The sequence below is a fragment of the Drosophila guanche genome, unplaced genomic scaffold (assembly GCF_900245975.1).
Source record: "Drosophila guanche unplaced genomic scaffold, DGUA_6, whole genome shotgun sequence".
Classification (NCBI taxonomy): Eukaryota; Metazoa; Arthropoda; class Insecta; order Diptera; family Drosophilidae; genus Drosophila; species Drosophila guanche.
Window position 1 is genome coordinate 2149299 of NW_022995747.1, and position 21329 is coordinate 2170627.

At 47.9% G+C, this 21329-nt stretch overlaps 12 protein-coding genes across 12 annotated transcripts; 7 read left to right on the forward strand and 5 right to left on the reverse strand.

Moving 5' to 3' along the window:
* Positions 1 to 3216: 3216 nt before the first annotated feature.
* On the reverse strand, positions 3217 to 4059 carry LOC117582942 (chymotrypsin-2). The gene has a single exon (XM_034271048.1). The coding sequence runs from the start codon at positions 4037 to 4039 to the stop codon at positions 3236 to 3238; it is 804 nt and encodes a 267-aa protein (XP_034126939.1). The 5' UTR covers positions 4040 to 4059; the 3' UTR covers positions 3217 to 3235.
* A 174-nt stretch (positions 4060 to 4233) lies between these two features.
* On the forward strand, positions 4234 to 5288 carry LOC117583322 (chymotrypsin-2). Its single transcript, XM_034271580.1, has 2 exons — positions 4234 to 5003; positions 5064 to 5288. Exons 1-2 carry the CDS (start codon positions 4266 to 4268, stop codon positions 5157 to 5159), a joined length of 834 nt encoding a protein of 277 aa, XP_034127471.1. The 5' UTR covers positions 4234 to 4265; the 3' UTR covers positions 5160 to 5288.
* On the forward strand, positions 5289 to 6136 carry LOC117583323 (chymotrypsin-1; the record flags this gene model as incomplete). Its single annotated transcript, XM_034271581.1, has 1 exon — positions 5289 to 6136. A coding segment is annotated over one exon (816 nt), but the record flags the coding sequence as incomplete, so codon positions are not given.
* Positions 6133 to 7070, reverse strand: LOC117583320 (chymotrypsin-2). The gene has a single exon (XM_034271579.1). The coding sequence runs from the start codon at positions 7028 to 7030 to the stop codon at positions 6161 to 6163; it is 870 nt and encodes a 289-aa protein (XP_034127470.1). The 5' UTR covers positions 7031 to 7070; the 3' UTR covers positions 6133 to 6160.
* Positions 7071 to 7698: 628 nt separating this feature from the next.
* LOC117583088 (chymotrypsin-2) lies at positions 7699 to 8725 on the reverse strand. Its single transcript, XM_034271266.1, has 2 exons — positions 7857 to 8725; positions 7699 to 7801 (listed from the first exon to the last, which is right to left on the reverse strand). Exons 1-2 carry the CDS (start codon positions 8585 to 8587, stop codon positions 7729 to 7731), a joined length of 804 nt encoding a protein of 267 aa, XP_034127157.1. The 5' UTR covers positions 8588 to 8725; the 3' UTR covers positions 7699 to 7728.
* Positions 8726 to 9131: 406 nt separating this feature from the next.
* On the forward strand, positions 9132 to 10243 carry LOC117583084 (chymotrypsin-2). The gene is made up of 2 exons (XM_034271261.1): positions 9132 to 9947; positions 10013 to 10243. Exons 1-2 carry the CDS (start codon positions 9168 to 9170, stop codon positions 10082 to 10084), a joined length of 852 nt encoding a protein of 283 aa, XP_034127152.1. The 5' UTR covers positions 9132 to 9167; the 3' UTR covers positions 10085 to 10243.
* A 135-nt stretch (positions 10244 to 10378) lies between these two features.
* Positions 10379 to 11491, forward strand: LOC117583086 (chymotrypsin-2). The gene is made up of 2 exons (XM_034271264.1): positions 10379 to 10605; positions 10841 to 11491. Exons 1-2 carry the CDS (start codon positions 10397 to 10399, stop codon positions 11466 to 11468), a joined length of 837 nt encoding a protein of 278 aa, XP_034127155.1. The 5' UTR covers positions 10379 to 10396; the 3' UTR covers positions 11469 to 11491.
* Positions 11492 to 12558: 1067 nt separating this feature from the next.
* Positions 12559 to 13544, forward strand: LOC117583087 (chymotrypsin-1). The gene has a single exon (XM_034271265.1). The coding sequence runs from the start codon at positions 12613 to 12615 to the stop codon at positions 13429 to 13431; it is 819 nt and encodes a 272-aa protein (XP_034127156.1). The 5' UTR covers positions 12559 to 12612; the 3' UTR covers positions 13432 to 13544.
* A 564-nt stretch (positions 13545 to 14108) lies between these two features.
* LOC117583085 (chymotrypsin-2) lies at positions 14109 to 15104 on the forward strand. Its single transcript, XM_034271262.1, has 2 exons — positions 14109 to 14917; positions 14971 to 15104. Exons 1-2 carry the CDS (start codon positions 14203 to 14205, stop codon positions 15099 to 15101), a joined length of 846 nt encoding a protein of 281 aa, XP_034127153.1. The 5' UTR covers positions 14109 to 14202; the 3' UTR covers positions 15102 to 15104.
* Positions 15105 to 15248: 144 nt separating this feature from the next.
* Positions 15249 to 16158, forward strand: LOC117583262 (chymotrypsin-2-like). The gene has a single exon (XM_034271489.1). The coding sequence runs from the start codon at positions 15254 to 15256 to the stop codon at positions 16103 to 16105; it is 852 nt and encodes a 283-aa protein (XP_034127380.1). The 5' UTR covers positions 15249 to 15253; the 3' UTR covers positions 16106 to 16158.
* Positions 16130 to 17504, reverse strand: LOC117583260 (probable basic-leucine zipper transcription factor Q). The gene is made up of 2 exons (XM_034271485.1): positions 17257 to 17504; positions 16130 to 17180 (listed from the first exon to the last, which is right to left on the reverse strand). The coding sequence occupies exons 1-2, from the start codon at positions 17269 to 17271 to the stop codon at positions 16248 to 16250; spliced, it is 948 nt and encodes a 315-aa protein (XP_034127376.1). The 5' UTR covers positions 17272 to 17504; the 3' UTR covers positions 16130 to 16247.
* Positions 17505 to 19774: 2270 nt separating this feature from the next.
* On the reverse strand, positions 19775 to 20870 carry LOC117583147 (alpha carbonic anhydrase 3-like). The gene is made up of 4 exons (XM_034271337.1): positions 20768 to 20870; positions 20548 to 20703; positions 20022 to 20488; positions 19775 to 19963 (listed from the first exon to the last, which is right to left on the reverse strand). The coding sequence occupies exons 1-4, from the start codon at positions 20868 to 20870 to the stop codon at positions 19775 to 19777; spliced, it is 915 nt and encodes a 304-aa protein (XP_034127228.1).
* Between the last annotated feature and the right edge of the window lie 459 nt (positions 20871 to 21329).

Sequence of the window (21329 nt, forward strand, 5' to 3'; positions counted from 1 at the left end):
CTGAAACAAATTATGTTACCCCCTGAAAGGGTATAGCAGCATGTTCTTGTGGCTAGTTTCGCCGTAGGAGATGACTAAGACCCTCCGGTCCAATCAGCTGTCATAAATTCTTCATTTTATTTCGCTTGGGTCGAGAGACTTTTGTTTCTAGATAAAACTCACAACGCTGAGAGCACGCTAAAAATATCGTAAATTTAATTTTGATTACGTGATTGGAACACTGGATTCCGGCAAAAGACGGATTGCCATCAATGTCTAAGATAGCTTAAACAACAATCAGTACTAAAAAATATCAAAATAAACAAGCTAGGTGCTAGAATAAGGTTATTGAAGCTCTCTGCTAATCATATAATCATATTTTTCTTAAAAAAATTCGCATAATTTTGTGTCCAAAATTGATTTAGCCATTTCGCGTGTGGCCACATGCGTGTGTACAATTTAAAACAAATTTTAGTTCTATTATGTATAATTATTCATGCCAGAAGTTATGAATTTTCCAACAGCTGTTTCGGTTGTTAAATTTTGATGTTCCGCATACGCCCCATTGCCGTCAAAGAATTTCACGTGTGCACGATTTCCCCCTTTCTCCACCGTTTTCTTGTGTTTCTGCTACTACAATTTTGTTCGCCCCGCAAAAAAATAAGAATTGTATTAGCAAGAACTCAGCGGTATCTTAGAAAATTTCACCAAAGAAATGCTCAACGTTTATACAACAATTAGATAACAGAATATAGAGATAAACATTTGTCAATCTGCCCAAACACTTACAATTGTTTCAATATTTGTCTGTTGTTGTACCGAAAGATAGTAATATGAAGTTCTTTGCTGTAATTTTCCTTCTGTGTGCAGTGGCTGGATGCTGCTACGCTGGTACTGGAACGGCCACAGCCGAAAGCTACGATACAACAACTTCAGCCTCGCCCGCCGCTACCGCCGGACCATGTGGAGGATATGAATTGGAGGACCTTGCGGTCAGGTTGTACGCAATGCCAGCAAATTATACTTCTTTTATTAAGAAATGCTCAGCTGATTATTTAATAAAAATTTGGTTTCTGACTAAGAATTTTGCCTTTGTGTACTCGCACTTAGAATTCAAACAAAAGAGTCAATGTTTTGAACACAATCAATAAATCAATAGAAATTCATAATTTGGCCAGGTGTTTCAACGATTAACAAAAAAATACGAACATCAGATGAATTTGTTCATTATAGTTCAGGCTCCGGTACATGTACTACCGGTACGGGTACCACCGGGGCAGGAACCACCAGGCACCACTTTCATCTGCCACAACCAGGTCACACAACTAGCTCGAAATGCAAGGAAGTTGTACTTCTTTTATTAAAGAACTATGTTTCCAAACGCTGCCCCAAAATAAATGAAATAATACCAGTTAAAAATGGCTACCATCCAAACAAGTAACAAAGATATTTAATTAGAGTTCGCCAAGCTTTTTTGATGATTCTTTGTCAAAGTTCAGATGTTAAATCGATCGTGTTTCGGCTCTCATACTAAACAACGAATTTATTGGTTGTCTAAATTAAACCAAAAACTTAAACCGATTACTTTATGCCTGCACCCAGTATTTGCAGATGAAAAAGCTCAATCTGATGCCATCTGCTACTCTCCTAACTCAGCCATTCAGATATACAATTTTAAACAAATTTATTCAACAACAAATTAAATATTTGCTCAGCTTTCTCCTTTTTGGTGCTCACCGATTTACTACGCAAAATGGATCAAGCATTTGTGTCAATATTTGTTGGTAAATTTGCCAGGTGGAAAGTATAAATGCGTACAATTTGCCCATTAAACTATCAGTTCCACTAAAGAAATATAAACATGAAGTTCTTGTCTGTCACAGTCCTTATGCTGTTGTGGGCCATTGCTGGCTGCTCTAGTACAGGTACAGGTACAGCTGCTACTACTATTGACTGGACTGGAACAGCTACGACTGCAGGATATGCGACAGCTGAGACCACAACAGCTCCAAGCCCGTCCAATCCATGTGGCGGTTTCGGAGGACCCTGCGGCAATATTCCTCGCGATGCCAGAAAATTATACTTCTTCTACTGAAACACGCTCCCCTCCCCTGCCGTGTTTGAAACAGAATAAAAAATCGAAAGAAAATGCTGCTAGTTTTTTACGAATTCCTCAGGTGCGCCCGAGCGTGCGACCGATGCTAAAATAAGATCAACAGCAAGGTAAACATTTCATCGACAGACAAATGCATTTTACGGCTCTTACAGCCGAAAACAATTAACGGCACTCCACGCGGCGTCCAGTAGAAAGCACTGAGCGACCCTTCCAACGCACTGTGGCAACAACCAAACACGAAAATATCTCACAAAATGTACGCCATATTTCACGCACACACGAAAGAACGCTCATAAGTAAGCAGCCAGACATGAAATATTTTGGCTTCTGCTTGTCCGAAAATCTATTATATTTATACATATATTATCAACAGCGAGTATGTAGAGGAACACTTTGGATCTCTATCGAGTATTATTCGTCACATTTATATGTATGTATATCGGCTATAGCTATTTCATCACTCAATTTGCCTTTATTGGAGACATTCTTTCACATACTTTGGCATTTTCACTTGTTTTTTTTCCACTGCCTTGTAAGAAATTGCGAAATTTCTGCTGCTCTATATGAATATAGAGTACATATATAAAATATATATAAAATGTACAACACACGCGCCTACATATGACCAGTACTACATGGACACTGCGTATACGCCGCGTATTCCAAGGGAGAACTGAACTCGACAACCGCACCGCACACGTCCAAGTCAATGCAGCAACTGAAAAATCTTTTCGAAATATGCCAAGATACAACTGATACACACAACTGAGTGAGTGTTTTTCCCCCATACCCTGTGGATTTTCTTAGCTGAATGGCGAGCGCGAAAAAAGAAATATTTTCAGAATTTCCATGCGCCGTCACTCGCTACTCGAGATCATCCCGTGAGCGATTTCGATCAGCAAACTTTTGACACTGCTCTCCTGCAAACAAGAGCATGACTAAGAGTTGGTTGTTGTCTGGGCTCCACCTGATTATAATTAGAGCAACCTCCGCCGGACACGTGCAGCCAGTTGGGGAGACATTTCCCCATCACTGACATAAATCAAAAATTGTGAGGAAGAAATGACTCAGTCTGAATGCCTTCTGCCCGTCTGTCTGCCAGCACAAATATTCACATCGAATTCATTTCTAAATATTTATTTAGCCAATTTGCTGCTTATAGACCTGTCCACATTTTCCATTGCCACTCATGGTCTGCCGCATCCAGTCCCTGTAGTAAATGATATTCATAAAAACATCCGGCACACCTTGGGCGCACGGCACAAAAAAGTTGAGAATGCCCACCAAGGTGCCCTCGTACACCAGCGGACCGCCGGAGTCGCCGTGACAGGCGCCAATATTCGCCTGACGATAGGCACACACATGACAGGCGCCCAGCTGCACATCCTCGTAGGGGGAGAGCAGATTCCTGCAGACTTGGCTGGTGATGTGCTGCTGCTGGACACGCTTCAGCTGAGCGGGCAGACTGCCAGCTACAGACTGGGAGCCCCAACCCGTGAAGAGCAGCTGAGCTGTGCCCTGGGGAAAGGGAGTGTCTGGCAGAGCCACAGGTTGGGTTAGAGCATCGAAGACAATGCTCTCGTTCAACCGCAGCAGCGCAATATCGTTGTGGTACTTTGGTGTGTCGTAGTTGCAGTGCAGATAAATTGATTCCGGATAGTACACGGCTCCAGGTTGCGCATGGAAAATGCTTCCCGTTGCCACTTGCAGGAGGTACACTGGATAACCCTTCACACAGTGTCCCGCGGTGAGTATCCAACGCTCCGAGATGATGGCTCCACCGCAGAGATGACTGCCTGGAAGGATTTGCAGTGAGATCTGGTAAGGGGCATCGCCCACAGCGGCATTCTGCCCACCGACTATGAAGTGCGCTTGCGACGCCACAAAAATGTTATGCAGAAATCCAACGGAGAGGCAAAGCACGATAAACTTTGGTAATGTCATGGCTGGTATCCAAAGAAAGACTGGGCTTGGACAGCCGACAGGTTGTGGTTCTACCCTGCGACGCTCGTAAAGCAATATCGTGGCCTGACCAAAGGTTCCGCTCCGTTCCGCCCAATCTCGGCCATAAACAGATTTTTTTATCAGACTTCGATAAGTGAAGGGTAAAAAGTGACCAGGTTCCATGGCATCTTTCGCCTGTCATTAGCTGTCCAGGCATAGACGCAAGATGACAGCATTGGCTCTACGTTTTCTGGTGGCCATCTGCGCCTTTTCCTGCATATCTGGCATACGCATCAAGAGCAACTCCACCAGCGGCAGGAGCAGCAGCAGCCTCTACAAGGATCAGCGCATTATTGGTGGCGAGGCAGCACCGGAGGGAATTGCCCCGTACCAGATATCACTGCAGAGCCTCTCGGGTGCCCATTCCTGTGGTGGTGCCATCATTGCCGACAAGTGGGTCCTCACCGCCGCTCACTGTGTCATGAACGCCAATCCCCAGCTGCTGGTGGTCGTCTCTGGCACGAATCAGTACAACAATCGGGAGAATCGCAACTTTGTGCAGGCTGTGCACATCCACTGCAACTACGACAATCCCTCGATGCACAATGACATCGCGCTGCTGCAGCTGACCGAGTCCATTGTGTGGAATGAGCGGACTCAACCCATACCGCTGCCTGTGGCGCCCATGCTGCCGGGCGACGAAGTGATTCTCACGGGCTGGGGCTCCACCATACTGTGGGGCAGCACACCCATCGATCTGCAGATAGTCTTCCTCAAGTACGTGCCACATCGCGAGTGCAAGGAGGCCTTGAACGGCGACGAGGACTGCGATGTGGGTCACATTTGCACCTTTTCGCGGCAGGGCGAAGGCGCATGCCATGGGGATTCGGGTGGTCCGCTGGTCAGCAATGGCCAGCTGGTGGGACTCGTCAACTGGGGCTGGCCCTGTGCCACTGGTGTGCCGGTAAGAGCTCATCAAACTCTTTCTAGACTCTTTGTTCCAACTTGAATCTCTCTTTTGCAGGATGTCCATGCCAATGTCTACTTCTACTCGGATTGGATACGCAATGTCATGAGTGGCAACACAAAGTGTGGAGGCTACGGCACCGCAGAGCGCTAGAGGGACTGTCGTTTGGCTATCGTTTGATCATAAAATAAAACATTAACGATACAAAACACACAGAAACCATTTACGATAAGACAAGGCCCATTAATAAAGGCATGAAAGTACCTTTGGGTGCTTAGTTTAGTTTGTGGCGAAACGTTCAAGATGCAGTTGCTTTACCCTTGCCTCATAGTTCTCCTGCTCCACTCTGGTCAGAGCCAGGCCAAGCGGGTGGTGGGAGAGGGTCCTATAGCCCCTTCTACCCGCATTAAGGGCGGAGAGCAGGCAGAGATTGGCTTTGCGCCCTACCAAGTGTCCCTCCAGCCCGTTGTTGGTGCCCACAACTGCGGTGGAGCCATACTCAACGAGCAGTGGATCATCACCGCGGGCCATTGTGTGGAGAACTTCGTTCCAGCGCTGGTAAATGTCATAACTGGCACGAATCGCTGGGAGGAGCCTGGAGCGGTCTATTACACCTCGGAGATTCACATGCACTGCATGTACGATCAGCCCTACATGCACAACGACATTGCGCTGGTGAAACTCACACAGAACATCACCTTTGATGAGTACACCCAACCCATTGAGCTGCCCACGCGGCCTGTCCGAGAGGGAGATGAGATTGTCCTCACCGGTTGGGGCGCGGAGGAGGCTTACGGCAGCTCCGCGGAGTATCTGCAAAAGCTAACCCTTGGCTTTGTGCCGCTCGAGGAGTGCCTGCGGATCTTCAATCAGACGAGCAGCATGGGCGTGGGTCACCTTTGCACGTACTCCCGTGAGGGCGAAGGCGCCTGTCACGGCGACTCGGGCGGACCACTGGTCAGCGATGGCCAGCTGGTGGGACTCGTCAACTGGGGTCGTCCCTGCGGTGTCGGCTTGCCTGATGTTCAGGCTAATGTTTACTACTATCTCGACTGGATACGCCGCAGGTTGAGTGGCAACGACAAGTGTCCTGCCTAGAGGAGATTCTCCGCAATAAACTTCAAACTTTTATCCCGATTTTGGCTTTATTTTGTTTAATTTGGGTAATTGCTGGCATAGCAGTGGCAGCTCTGGCAGGGTCCCTTCATCATGGAGCGTATCCAGTCCAAGTAAAAGTAGACAGAGGCATGGCTGTCGGGATAGCCCACAGCGCAGGGATAACCCCAGTTGACCAGCCCATAGAGCATGCCATTGGCCGTCAGCGGACCACCCGAATCGCCGTGGCAGGCGCCCTGTCCGCCCGTCGTCAGGGTGCACACATGGCAGTGGGCATTCATGGGATCATTGTCCATGATCTGCTGGCAGGTGGGATAATCCACGTAGGTCAAGGATGCCTTTTGCAGCAAATCGGGCGTATCACCCCACAGCTCGGTGGAGCCCCAGCCAGTGAGCAGCAGCTCCGTGCCATTGGCCAGCGGCTCCGTGGGCAGCGCCACGGGCTGTGTCACCTCATTGAACACAATCGAATCGTTCAGCTTGATCAGTGCAATGTCGTTGGAGTAGTCGGGAAAGTTGTAGTTGCAGTGCACCCAGAACTCCTCCACAAAGTATCTCGCATCGGGCTCGGCCCAGCGCACAGTGCCCGTGGCCACTCGCAGATAGTCCGGATTGTAGCCGTAGACACAGTGGGCCGCTGTCAGTATGTACCTCTCGTTGATGATCGCTCCACCGCACATGTGATCGTAGTAGTTGGCTCCCTGCAGCGAGATCTGGTACTTGGCCAGACCCAGCTCCGCATCGCTGCCATCAATGATGCGTCCCTGGAACGACCCGCTGACTCCCTGGGATAACCGCTCCTGCTGCTTGGCACTCAGCGGTGCCTCACGAATGGCAGCCACTCCACTGCACAGCAGGATCAGCAGGATCGTCGTCGTCGTGATAGCATATGCCAGTCGAAGCGGCATTGTGTTTGCTTTGGTTGAGTTTGTACGCGCCTATTAAGCGTCTCCACGGGTCGTGATTTTCCTTTTATACTCCACAGAAAATCTTGGATATATCGTAAGTTTTGTGTTTTATCGTAAATCGGATCGATGTTCCACAGTGGTTGGATGTTGTTCTATCTGTGCCATAAAGCAGACACCATAAAGTGATATAGAAGCATTCTGATTATGATTTTGTGGCCGGGGTTTTATCAATGTCAGCAGTGGATATGGTACGGAATCGGTCAGCAAATGGACATTGGCTCAGGGACAGGGCCAAGCCAGGGAGAGGGTAGAAGGAGGAGATTATAAAGATAAATCGGGAAAATTTGGTAATGTTTTTAGTAGCAGATCTAACCAGAGCTTCCTCAATTCCTTCCTTCCTTAATTAATAAAATGCAACATTTATTTCCATTACCCTTCTGCCTTTTCCCAGTTACATTAGCCATCGATTTTCTGCGTTGACATTCCACAGCCCTGACCAGAACCTAATCGCTGATCGTATAACGATTATATCCCAGTATGTCTCGATAGCATTTGTGTACAAACAGACCCATAAAGGCATTGATGGCACGTCTAAAACTTGGCATGACCAGGCAAATGGTCATTGCCTGCGGCTATTCCCTCCATTAATCGTAAATATAAACAATAAATTTATGTATCACATTTCCTTATTTATTATTTTAGTTAACGCGATTCTTGCAGCCCGCGGGTGTTCTGCGTATCCAATCCTGATAGTAAACTGTGTTGGCATACCTGGAAAATAATTGTAATTAAATAAAGTGGAGCAGAAATTGAGTTTTCCACTTACATATCCGGCAAACCCACACCGCAGGGTCGTCCCCAGTTGACCAAACCCACCAGCTTGCCCTCCCACATGATGGGACCACCGGAATCCCCGGAGCAGGCGCCCTCGCCCGCGCTTGTTAGGGTGCAAATGTGTCCAATGTCGATGCCCGTGTGATAATCCCAGGCCTCAAGACACTCCTCGTGTCCAATGATCGTTAGGTTGAGCGTCTGCAGGCGTTCCACGGTGGGAAAACTATTCTCGGGTGCACCCCAACCCGTGAGGGTTACTGTGGCGCCTGCAGGTGGCTGCTCGGAGCTGAGCTGCACCGCCTGAGTGCGTTCATTCATGATGATTGATTCGTTCACGTGAATCAATCCAATGTCGTTGTTGTAGAGGTGCGGCACATCGTACAGGCAGTGGACCAAAGCCTCATCTGGGTAGAGCAGCTGTCCGGGCTCGAGGCGGTTGTTGGTGCCCACCACGATCCGTAAGTCGCTGATGCTGTAGTCCAGAGCACAGTGGCCCGCGGTGAGGATCCATTCCTTGTCGAGGATGACACCGCCGCATATGTGCGTCTGCCAAACGGTTTGTATGGACACCTGATAAGGCGCCGCACCCTCCGCGGCCTCTTGGCCACCCACAATGCGGTTGTGCGACGATTTACGATCCAAACGCTTTGAAAATGTGACGTCAATGGAAGTTCCCAGCAGAAGAAGCCAAATTAAAGACAAACGGAGTCCAGGCCGTGGCATAATGAACGCGAAAGAGACAGAGACACGCAAAAAGAGAGACAGACGACGAATCGGGGACAGATCCAGACGAATTAATGACCAGCAATGGAAAATTGTATTACCCAACTGGGCGTTTTTATATGGATTCCCCCATATAAAGCGTTGTTATCGCTCGGCTCTCGGCTCTCTTCCACCCAACACTGACCACTGACCACTGACCACTGGCCGAATCTTTATGGCCCTCCTGCAGCGATATCTTTACTGTTTCTGGAAGGATAAAACCCAAACGGTATCGGCGCACAGGGTCTAATTGGAGCCAAAGACCGACCATAAACTGTTTCGATTCCGCGGTGCTGTCAAATCTCAGTCCTGTATAAATGCACTGAGCAAACCCGTTGGACAGCACACAATATCCGCAGGCCGCAAGGCCCACACTATGAATGCCCCACGAGGAATGACACTTATCTTGGTTCGTTTCTCTCATAAACTGTAGTCCATTATCCAACTTGTCCACTGGCGATAAGATGCGTCTGGAACTGTAATTATAAGTTGGTCAAAAGCAAAGGCGTTTCAGTTTCAGTTGCGATTCCACGGCACAGCAATGAGAACTTTGTGGAAAATTACGGGGCTGCTCGGGCTCACTTTGCTGACCCTTCAGGCAGCTACTGCCCTACGTTTGCGTGGGGAACAGCTTCCGGGTGTGGCTGGTCTCAGCAAACATCGCAGCAGCGAGGCAGATTCGGCCCCTGAGGGACGTGTGACTGGTGGCTCGACAGCCGCTACGGACAGCTGGCCCTGGATTGTCTCCTTGCAGAATATCTACAGCTATCATCTGTGTGGTGGGGCCATCATCGATAAGGAATGGATACTGACAGCCGCCAGCTGCGTCTCTGGGCTGAGGCCACGCAACATCCTTGTGGTCACGGGCACCACCGACTGGTGGAGCCTCTATGCCATTTACTACTTTGTGGACAGCATTCATGTCCACTGCAACTTCGACAAGCCGCTCTACCACAACGATGTGGCACTGCTGCACCTGTCGGCGGCCATCGAGTACAACGACAACACCAGAAACATCACCCTGGCAGACATTGACGAGCTGCAGGCGGGCGAGCAGCTGACCTTTGCCGGCTGGGGCAGCCCCGAGCCGAGTGGCACCTACGAGCGATACTTGCAGGAGGCAACGGGCAGCTATGTGCCCGTGGACCAGTGCCGCACGCAGCTGGGTAACACCTCAGACGTTGATCTGGGACATGTGTGCGTGCAGCCGCCAGCAGGACAAGGTGCCTGCCACGGCGACACTGGCGGCCCACTGATCGACGAGCAGCAGCGTCTCGTGGGCATTGGCAACTGGGGCGTGCCCTGTGGTCGCGGCTATCCAGTGAGTTCATATATTTATTGATTGCTTAACAGCTGTTTAATTGCTGCAACTCCTCTACCCTTTAGGATGTCTATGCACGTACGGCCTTCTATCACGATTGGATACGCACCACCATGAACGGCTGCACCATCAACTAGTCGCTCCCTGCAGACATTGGTCAGCTATCCACCTATCCAATATCCCCTATCAGTGCTTGAGTGTTGTATTGCCGATTTAATAAATATTATGGGATTTTTATGGCATGCCCAAAGTGTTGGGCTTTCTATGGTCACCCATGATTGAGATTGCACAATGGACTTTATGGCTCCCCATCATTAATATCTCGCCAGTCATCAGACTTTATATCGTAGATCGTAGATCGCATATCGTAGATCGTATGGCTATCCAAGTCTAGCTGCTTGCATTTCTAACTTGCCTGAAATCAGTCCAACTTCTGCTCTATATCCAACATGTCTTGTCGAGTCCGATCACTCTCCCTACCAGTCTGCCTCCTGCTGCTGCTGCTGGTGTCCTTCAGCCACGCAGGGCTCCGACATCGCGCTTTTACTGCCGCATCAGGTGGCAGCTCCACGGACAAGTTTAGTTCGCGCGTTGCAGGCGGCCAAGTGTCCGATGTGAAGGCGGCACCATATCAGGTCTCGCTGCAGAATTCTTACGGGTACTTACAGAATTTTAGTTGTGATTTATTGATTGAAGGAGATTGAATGAGATTCAATCAATAGAGAACCAATCTGTGGCAGGCCATACGCTGGTATAATTTGTGATAATTATTCCATTGGCATTCTTAAGACTTTGAATGCAGCAACTCAAGCTTCACAGATTTCCAAATTCTTCTACAAAATCCACGCAAAACTCATCCCAACCCGATACAAATCTCTCTTCTGCCTCTCCAGCAATCACTTCTGTGGCGGTGTCATCATTCACGATCAGTATGTGATCACTGCAGCCAGCTGCTTGGCCGGACTCCGCAAGAGCAACGTCAAAGTGGTAACCACAACGTACAACGATTGGGGCCTGGATGGCTGGGCGTATGATGTGGAGGAGATCATTCCCCACTGCAACTTTGATCAGCCGCTGTACCACAATGACATTGCACTGATCAAGACAAAGACGCTCTTCCTTTACGATGAGGTGACAAAGAACATAACCATTGCCCCGCTGGAGGATCTGGTTGAAGGGGAAAAGCTCACGATGTACGGCTGGGGCAGCACCACGGCTGGCGGTGACTTCGAGTGGGAGCTGCGACAGCTCGATCTGAGCTATGTGCCCACAGCGAAGTGCAATGCCACCTATGGCGGCACTGAGGATCTGGATCTGGGACATCTATGCGCCGTCGGACGCTTGGGCGCTGGTGCCTGTCACGGTGATGCCGGTGGACCGCTGGTCGACAGCCAGGGACGCCTCGTGGGCGTCGGCAATTGGGGCGTGCCCTGTGGCCATGGATTTCCCGATGTCTTCGCTAGGATTAGCTTCTACTACAGCTGGATACAGTCCACGATCAATGGCTGCAGCATTTCCTAAGCAATAAAATCTTTTTCAATTTGTTTCCAGACTTTTATTTGGGCTCCTAACTTTCCACTTTTAATTCAGAATATTTCGTTGATTTTTGTGCTGCCATAATAAACCTTTTTGATTAGGCCAAAGTCTACAACGAACTGAAGAGCACGGCAACCATTCATGTGATGTAGACACAAAATTGACATAAATTCGGATCTTGATCGTGGCAATCGCTAAACCAGACGTCTGGCTGGATTATCATCGAAGTTATCGAAGTTGTTGTAACCAAAGGCAGATAAGTGAATCGTCAGAAATGGGGCACAAAATGCTGTTGGGTTTTTTTTGCACTTGTCAATAGAAATACCCTAAAGTTAGGGATAAATTTATTAGGTGATGAAAAGTGGTGGAGAAGCTAAAAAAAACATTTCTCTTTGCAAAAAACTATTTTCAAATTGCTTAAACATTTTTTTAAACAATTATTTTGATTTCGATTCATATTCCATTTCCCTTTTTCATGGTTTAACTTTAATTTAGTGCAAAAATAGAGTATCTGAAGATTTAGGAGTGCCAAGAACTATTCAACTCACTGAAATCATTATTTATTATTTATTTTTGTTTACCTTTAGCGCTATCTGTGGGCCATCAAATCACCGCAAAATTATTTACTTACTTCGAGGGCATGCCCGCTACTGTGTCTCTGTCTTCCCTGCTGATTGGCAGTTATTGTTCCGGCCGGGAAAGTAAAGTAAAGTAAAGTTCAACTCGTAGTCGTATCAGCTGTCGGCGTCTGCAGATCACTCGCGAAACGGAGCTCGCGTCTCCGTTCAAAGTTCGCCCCCACATTGCGTATGGCGTATGAGTAATAAGTTTGTGTCGTGCTGCCATCCACCCACCTGCCACACACCTGCAGCTGAGAGCTCACACACTTATCAGGCGTATTGGCTATGGTAATTGTCATTATCAAAAGCTCCCCCCGAACTGCGGGCCCCCTTATCAGCGATAGTATTCAAAGAAAGTCTCCGTTCAGATAAGAAAATTTTTCGCACAGCGCCCCAGGGCCAGGGACTATAAAAGCAAAAGGAAGGTCCAAAATGCCACCAAAACGTACTCAAAAGCTGAAGCTACCGCAACACATAGAAAAAACGAAGTTTAGAGTTCAAGAAACAAAATGAAAGTCATTCTATTAATCAGTGTCCTGGTGTTCGTTGCCCAGTGCTCCGCCCGAGAGGTGGGAGTTGTTCGTCATCATCAGCGAAATCATCATTTGGGCACGGTTAAGGCCGAGACGCGGGTTGTGGGTGGCTCGGATGCCCCAGCTGGCTTTGCGCCCTACCAGGTGTCCATTATGAGCACCTTTGGGGAGCATGTGTGCGGCGGCAGCATCATTGCCGAGCGCTGGATCTTGACAGCCGCCCACTGCCTGGAGTGGCCCACACAATACCTGAAGATCATCACCGGCAGCAATGACTACACCAAGCCGGGAGCCGAGTATCTGGTGGATGGGGCCAAAATTCATTGCGGCCATGACAAGCCCGCCTATCACAATGACATTGCACTCATCCACACGGCAAAGCCGATTGTCTACAATGCCCTGACTCAGCCCATCAAGCTGGCCAGCAAGGGCAGCCTGCCCAAGGCGGGGGATAAGCTCACCCTCACCGGCTGGGGCAGCACCCGCACCTGGGGACGCTATGTGACGGATCTGCAGAAGATTGACCTGAAGTACGTGGATCATTCGGTGTGCGAGTCCAAGGTGCGCAATGTCAGCTGGCTGAGCGAGGGACATTTGTGCACCTTCACGCAGGACGGCGAAGGATCCTGCCATGGCGATTCCGGCGGTCCATTGGTGGACGAGAACCAAACCCTCGTGGGCATTGTCAACTGGGGCGAGGCCTGCGCCATTGGCTATCCGGATGTGTACGGATCTGTGGCCTACTATCTGGACTGGATCAACTTGATGATGACAGACGCGGGCACCGCCTGCTAAAGTCACCCCCCACGGGGCCAAAGTTGGGTTCAAAAGCCACAAAGAACAAAAATTGCCAAACGCCATATACAAGCGGCGTTTGCAAATCGATCAAAGTAGACAGTAAAATTGTTTATCACACCAAATATCGTAGTCATTAAATAATAATTTACGAACAAATAAAATGAAAGAAAACGCGAATGAATTGCGTTTCGCATATTTACACAAACAAATTTATTTCTTGTCTTTACTTTGGTAACAAGCAAAAAGAATTCCACTGCCAAAAAGGTAACCCCCCGCCTAGATAAGTTCCAGTCAATCGCTAATGTCATGATATTCCCAATAGTTTAGTTCCCAGAAATGACTCAATCGAAGTCAACAAACAAGTCCCAGGGCCAGTCATGTTTGCGGGAATTAAAAGTTTTAGGAAGCTCATCGCTATCACATGACGAAACGAAGTGCCAGCCAGCCAATGCAATGGGGAAGTAGATTACAGGAATTAATTTGATTAGGCATAGACTAACGGTTCAGTGTCTGGCTGGGACTCAGACATTGGTGGGAGGTACTTCAATTAACATTCATTACACTTCAGAGTTTGTTAATAGTTCTAGCAGCGGGACCCTCGAGTTTTGCATTCAGTTTGATTGTCTTCCTCCTATCACTCAGCTGGATGTCCCAGAAGTAGCACAAAACGTGACTGGCCTGCAAAAGGGTTCTGTTTTCCACAATCTCCAGCATTTAGTACTATAAGTAGAACCCCCCAAAAGCAGACCAACTTCAGTAGCTCTCATTATGTCACCTCTTCTGCACATTCTCCTGACACTCGCTGGCAGCTGCTGCGCTTCCAGCCAAGTGCTGTATCCCCCACAGTACACAAACACACGCATTGTGGGTGGCGAGGAGGCGCCCGAGGGCCTGGCACCCTACCAAATATCGCTGCAGGGAGCAGCCAGTGGGCGGCACTCGTGCGGCGGTGCCATCATCGATGAGCGCTGGATCATCACGGCTGCCCACTGTACACGCGGCAAGCAGGCGAGCGAGTTCCGCGTGCTCGCTGGCACACAGGATCTGCAGCAGAACGCAACGAAGTATTACTATCCGGATAGGATCGTGGAGCACTGCAACTACGAGCCACGCAAGTACCGCAACGACATTGCCCTGCTGCACCTGAACGAGTCGTTTGTGTTTGACAATGCCACGCAGAAGGTGGAGCTGGATCATGAGCCACTGGTGCCGGGTTCTCGTCTGCTGCTCACTGGCTGGGGCACTCTGTCGCTGGGTGGCGATGTGCCCACTCGCCTGCAGAGCCTGGAGGTCAAGTATGTGCCCTACGAGCAGTGTCGAGCGGCACATGACAACAGCAGCAGGGTGGACATTGGCCACGTGTGCACCTACAACGACAAGGGACGTGGCGCCTGTCATGGCGATTCGGGTGGTCCACTGGTGCACAATGGACGACTGGTGGCTCTGGTCAACTGGGGCATGCCCTGCGCTAGGGGTTATCCAGGTGAGCACTGAAGCTGATTGTTATTTATTTTGTTTGATTGTATTCTTCCCTAGATGCTCATGCCTCGATTGCCTACTATCACGACTTTATACGCACTCATTTGAGTCTAACCGAAACGGAGAGCGATCCAGAGGGTAATCCAGAGGAATTGACTGTGTCCCAGCGTGGCAGACATTGCAGCTGAATATAAAATGGTTTAAAGTGTATTTTACTTTATTTAATAAAGTGAAAATGGAATCTGCGCTCAGCCAATCATTTAATTCGCTGCGGATTTGTTCCAGCAATTGCTTTAGTTTCCCCTGGTAAATGCATTTCAGTTGCTTTCGGATCCTCAACATGTTCGCAGCCACCAAAATAAGTTCCCCTCTGTGCCTGCTGCTACTCTGCCTGACTGCACAACCTACTTTGGCACGACACAGAAGAAAGTTACACCTAAGAGCAGACCCAGATTCTAGCATTGGGGATGTGGTAGCTCCCCGGAACTTGTCCCCGTTTCAAGTGTCCATACAAAACTCACACAAGAAACACAAGTGCAGTGGCGCCATACTCTCCAAGGATTGGATTGTCACAACGGCACACTGCATGAAGCGGGCCAAGGTGTCCAACTATAGCATAGTCACCGGCACACAGACATTGGGTGCAAAAGATTCGAGAATCGGTGTCTACAAAATCGAATATGTGATTCCACATCCGCACTTTGACAAGCCAAAGAAAGCGAATGACATTGCACTGATACGCACGCACAGGAGCATCGAGTTCAACAGCTTGGTGAAGGACATTAAGTGTTTGGGTTCGCCACTGCCGAGGGATAGCCTCGTGATGCACACCGGCTGGTCCTGGCGCAAAGGTGTGGCCGAGAAGGAGATGCGTGGCGTCTATCACAGGGTCATTCCCTATGGCGAATGTTTGAGTTACTTTGAGAGCAGGGTGCGCAATCCCATTGGGCCCGGTCACATGTGCTTGAATCTGCCGAAGGACAAAGACTATTGCCTCAAGGAAACTGGCGGTCTGCTGGTGCACAAAACAAAGCTGGCGGGTCTCAGCAGCTTTGGTGCACCCTGCGCCAATGGAGAACCTGTCATAGCCACCAGAATCTCGTTCTATTATGATTTTATTAGAACCATCATGAAGGGCTGTGTGCGTTGCACACACGAGTATGGTTTTGAAGCGAGGTTCTTTGATTTGTAGTGGAAAGATTTTGCAAGAAATAAATCTTGGACATTAAATTTCTCAACTTTTAATACGAAAACACTTAAAACTTAGACAACATTGGGTGAGAAAGGGTTCTATGTGTGGGTTAATGACAGCTAACTAGCAATGAGAAGAATACTTAGAACTGATTCGCGGGCAGATAATGATTACCAATGGCATTGCCTCCACCATTATTGCCATTATCAATGAAGTTGCCCTCGCCCTGCTGCTGCTGCTGCTGCTGTTGCTCCTCTTCATCCTCCTCTTGCGGATCCAGCGATCCCACCACAGAGGTAATGGGCGCCACACCCTCATCGGTAATGGTGGAACTCCCACCGAGTGTGTCGTACTGCGACTGAATCTGTCGCTGAGCATTGACAGCCTCCTCGGGCGTGCGATACTTGATGAAGAACACCTCCGGCTTGTTGATGTGCTGCGGCGACTCGGCAATGGCATCCTGCAGATCAGCAGCCGTTGTCTTCTTGGCCAGCACATAGACGACAGTCTTCTCCTGCTTGAGGGTCTTGGCTAGGTTGAGAGCGGCAGCACGGTTCGTCTGTGCCGGAGTCTTGACAAAGAGCACATTGTAGTGGTTGCGCGGCTGCTGGGCCAGCTGGTTGAGCTCGTCCTGCACCTCATCGTCGGACTCCTCGGGCGCCGAGTGAATGAAGAAGTTCTTGGTGACAATCGGACGCTTGGGTATGCGCACACGTGGCCGTGGGCGGCGATGCTGCTGGGCGGGAGCTGTCTGGAAATTGATGGGGAATCCAGCGGGCATGGGGAACGAGGCGGAGGTGGGACGAGCGGCAGCCTGGGACTGGTACTGGACACCGGGTGGCAGATAGCTCAGTGGCAGCGGCGGCAGCACTGGATGCGATGATTGCTGCTGATGTTGTTGCTGCTGCTGCTGCAGCTGTTGGTTGAGCAAATGTGCCACAACTGGTGGCTGGAGTTGCACCTGCGACTGATGCTGCTGCTGCTGCTGCTGCTGCTGCTGGATGCGGTAGTTGTAGCCCGCTTGGGTCAGACTGATGTCAGCCTGGGCCAGCGCCAGTGCGCCCATCAGAACCGTCTGAAAAGGAGAGCGCGAGATTAGGTAATCCTTTTTGGTATCCGCTTGGGTTAATCCACTGGGGGCTAAAACGCACCACAAATATCTTCATGCTGCTGCTTGGGTTTGGTCTCTCTCGCTGATGTTAGCTGTCGCTGTCGGTTACTCCTCTCGCTTCGTGTGTCTCTGTGGCTGTGATGATGGGTCAAGTGGCAACAACTCTTTTTATACGACTCCACTCTATGCGGCCATAACATGTTTATAATCGGAAACAAATAATGAAACGGCAGCAAGACCGAAAAAGTTGCAACAGTTTTTGGGCCATAAAACACAAACAAAATTCGTTTTGTTATGCGGAGTCAACGGAGGCGAAAGAAGATCTGTCCGCCTGGTTGGGTGGCAAGTGGCAGTGGGAGCTTTTGTGCCCATCAAAAGGTCGAGCGAGAGGGTAAATTTACAATGAAACTGGCTCTACGCTGAATATTTATTGTGTTTATTCTCACACCAGCAAAAGAAGGCCCAAGAGGAGTGATTAAAATGTGCGAAAATTGTGAGGGATATCCCCTTGATTTACTGTCAGCAATCAGTCATTTCTGAGCACATTTCTGCATAAAGAAATTTGAATTAAATTTCTGCTCTTTTGCCATTTTGTACACTTTGATTCCTGCTTCCAAATAAATTCCCAAAATTGTTTTTTTAAGCCAAGCAGCTTCCATTTTAAACAGTTCATTTGCTGTCAGTTTTTTACCCATCAAGTTGAATGACCCAAATTGATACACATCCATATCTACATATAGTTTGCATACTAAACACTAGATATACCCACCATATATTGATGATATTGTTGATGAGACGAGGTTACAAACTATTGCTTTTCAAATGCACTTTTTGTTCGTAAAGGCCCTTTTGTCTGTGGCCAGCTCTTTATTGTCTGCAACTGGAACTATCAAACGTAAATTGAATATATTTCGGGGACTGTATTTCGCATCATATGTCGTGAGCGAGGGCCAAGGTCCAGTTGGGTTGTTGGGCGACATATTGTCAGCTCTAAATGTGCCAAATTGATACGAGAAAAAACACCAAAAAAGTGAAGGTAAGTGAGCCAATAAATCAGAAAGCATTTAGTCATATGAGAGGGATGCGCTGAGGCTATCGAAATTGGTTCAGCTACCAAACGGAAATGAGTTGTCATAACAAGCTGCGATAATCCCTTATAAAGCTAATTGGCTGCCCTTCTACTGATGGGTGAACGTATCTCCAATAAGCCAAGCTAATAGCTGAATAGCTCTTTCAATTTCCTTTCCAATTTTGTTACAGAGGAAATTTGACAATTTCTTTGACAGTTTGTATGTGGATTCACCCACTCATGGCGGGATAACTTGTGCAACTGAATGCACTGACTGGAGTGCATCTGATTAGTCAGTCAGCCAACCTTCACGATGATAAGTTGGCCCACATTTCTGGCTGCCTCAAAACTGGTTTCACACTTTCTCACGCCAATTTCGTGGGCCATGACGAAAAGCAACAAATTGTTAGAGAAATATAACTTTTAGTCTGGTTTATTTTCTGCGAGTGTGAGGGAGGGCATTAAAGATGCAAACATCTGTCAAAGAAGTATACAATAAATATCAGTTGGTAATGCGAAACCGGGCATTACTTTGTCATTAATTAATAGACAACGAAAGTTACTTTTTACATGCACAAAATAAAGTAAAGTCAAACGAAATAGCTGTGACCCCTGATTAATGAGTGTCAAGCGTGGCCGCACTTTGCATATTTTATGCAAATCCAAAATTGGTTGCTAAAATGCCCATCCAGTAAATTAAATGCAAAAGACTCGGTGCACAAAAGTGAATGTTGACGGCACACGCACACACACACACACACAAATTATGATTTTGCGTAACAAAACTATTTTAATAATTTATTAATTCACACCAATGTGAGATTTTGACATTGGCCTTTGTCCATTTCTATGCATAGCATTAGCAACCGAAACAAACTTCGTCTACGACCACGAATCCGCATCAAAATCCCCATCTAAATCCATCAGTTGGACATTTGATGGGGCGCTAAGCGCACCTTCGAGGCCTATTGGCCCGCAAAATAAAAACAAAAACCTAACAAATGCATTTTGGAATATGGACCTAAAGTGGAGTCCTAATTAATTATGAGACATCGTGCACTCACAGCCAAATATTTTTGCATATACAAAAATAAAGCTATTGTTGTTTGTGGTATAAATTCGTTGCGGCATTGTCTTTGACGGGGCTTAAGCTGACAGTTTTAACATGGGCTAAGGCATAAATGTAGACAAATGAGTGGGGATATATATGGTAAATATGGTTGGCAGTTGATTTGCCATAATCTATGAGGATGAGAGTCGAATGAGCGGGTGTAAGTACTTTTGATAAATGATTGGAGCGAATGCAAGCAACGGGAAAAGCAAAAATATGGTAATTAAATGTTGTAAACTTTGATATTTCCTTTCTACGCTAATTGCATTTAAAAGTTAAATATTTTATAACTCTTATTTTATTTGAAGGAAACTAAAAGCCCTCTCCAAAGCGTCACGAAAAAGTAGTAAAAAGTATTTACGCATTTTGCTTTCAGCTCTAAAAAATGTTTACGCCATTCAAAAACACACAAATAAATCCAACACTTATCCAGCACACTCGAATATTGTTTGCGCTGCTTTCTGTAAAGTAGAACACCTGTCGCGTATTGGAATCCTGCAGCTCTCGATAGCTCGTGTGAGTGCGTGCCAAGCTGGAGGCTCCACCCACATGGCACAGGGTGTCCATCTGTACAAGAAATCAAAGTTAAATATGTTCTAGTGACTGACAGAGAGACAAAACGCACCTGTTGCCGTGTCAATGTCTGCACCTTGGCCTTGACTAGCCACTCGACATTTTCCACACAACCGGGCACTGTCAGGGAGCCTCGATACTGATAGTAGGCTCCTATGTCCCCGTACAGCTCCCGCATCAGAAATATTGAGTTCATTTCGTTGATCTTCCATGTGGATTCATTCACCAAGGGCTGCCCACGCAGCGTGTCCACAATGGCAGCAATGGCACGACTGGGCACATTGGTGACCTCAAAGACGACGCTCACCATAACCAGACCCTTTTCCTGGTTCAAAGCCGCCTTCAGACTGGCAGCAGACTCCAGGCGGAACACGATTTGCACCTCCATGTCATGGCGCACATTCTCTAGCACATGTTCCGCGCCGCAATGGAAGTGTATCTGCTCCGCCACATAGACCAGCTCACGGAACTGCATGCCGCCGCTCAGTCGAATGCTGTGCGTAAAGTTGTGCAAAATTACTGGAAACAAGGTGTTGCTGCAGATGAAATTGGGAAAGTATGTTAGGTGCCAGACTTACCCACATAGCCATTGTAGAGCAGTGCCAAATGTGGCTGCTCCACGGTATCGTTCAGTATATGCAACTTCGTTGGTCCGTGTGTGGCATAAGCCTCGTTCAGCTCAATGGGACTCTGCTTATGGCCGGTGTTACATACGCCCGGCCAATCACTTTCAGCTAAAAGATATATTGCCATTGAATTGGGTAGCAAATAATAGAGAGAGAGTGGAAGGCAGCTTACACAGATTCCCTTTAGTGGCGTAATCCAAGTCCAGCCAATTCTCTTCAGCTGCCACGCAAGCCAGCTGGAGTGAGAGCATCACCAGAAGCCAAAAGTTAATCATTTTAAGGCTGATATATTTTGACATGTTACTAAAAGCCAGCCAAAATATTTATACACTTTTCAGCTCCGCTCATAAATTGTTTTCCACTTCAAAAACGCCCCAAAAGTATGCTCCCCATTAATTATACATGTTTTGGGTTGGAAATGTATTTCTTACATTTATTTATCAGCGAGGCGGCATCTACCGGTAAACGAATGCGTTTTGGATGCTGTCAGTGAGGGTACTGGTGGGTGGGTGGCTGCCTTATATCGGACTGCCCCTTGACAACAACGTGAACCTTGACCAAATCCCAGTTGGTTCAAAGGCAGGGCTTTCGCCTCAGTGCTCTTTGAGGTCAGCACCTTGGACCTTACACTCAGGAGGTTTGACCTTCCACTCATTCAAAAGTTTCTCTCAATCTGCAATCCCAGAACACATTCTAACTCACTCTCATTATAAACAATCTTTACTTTAAATAAA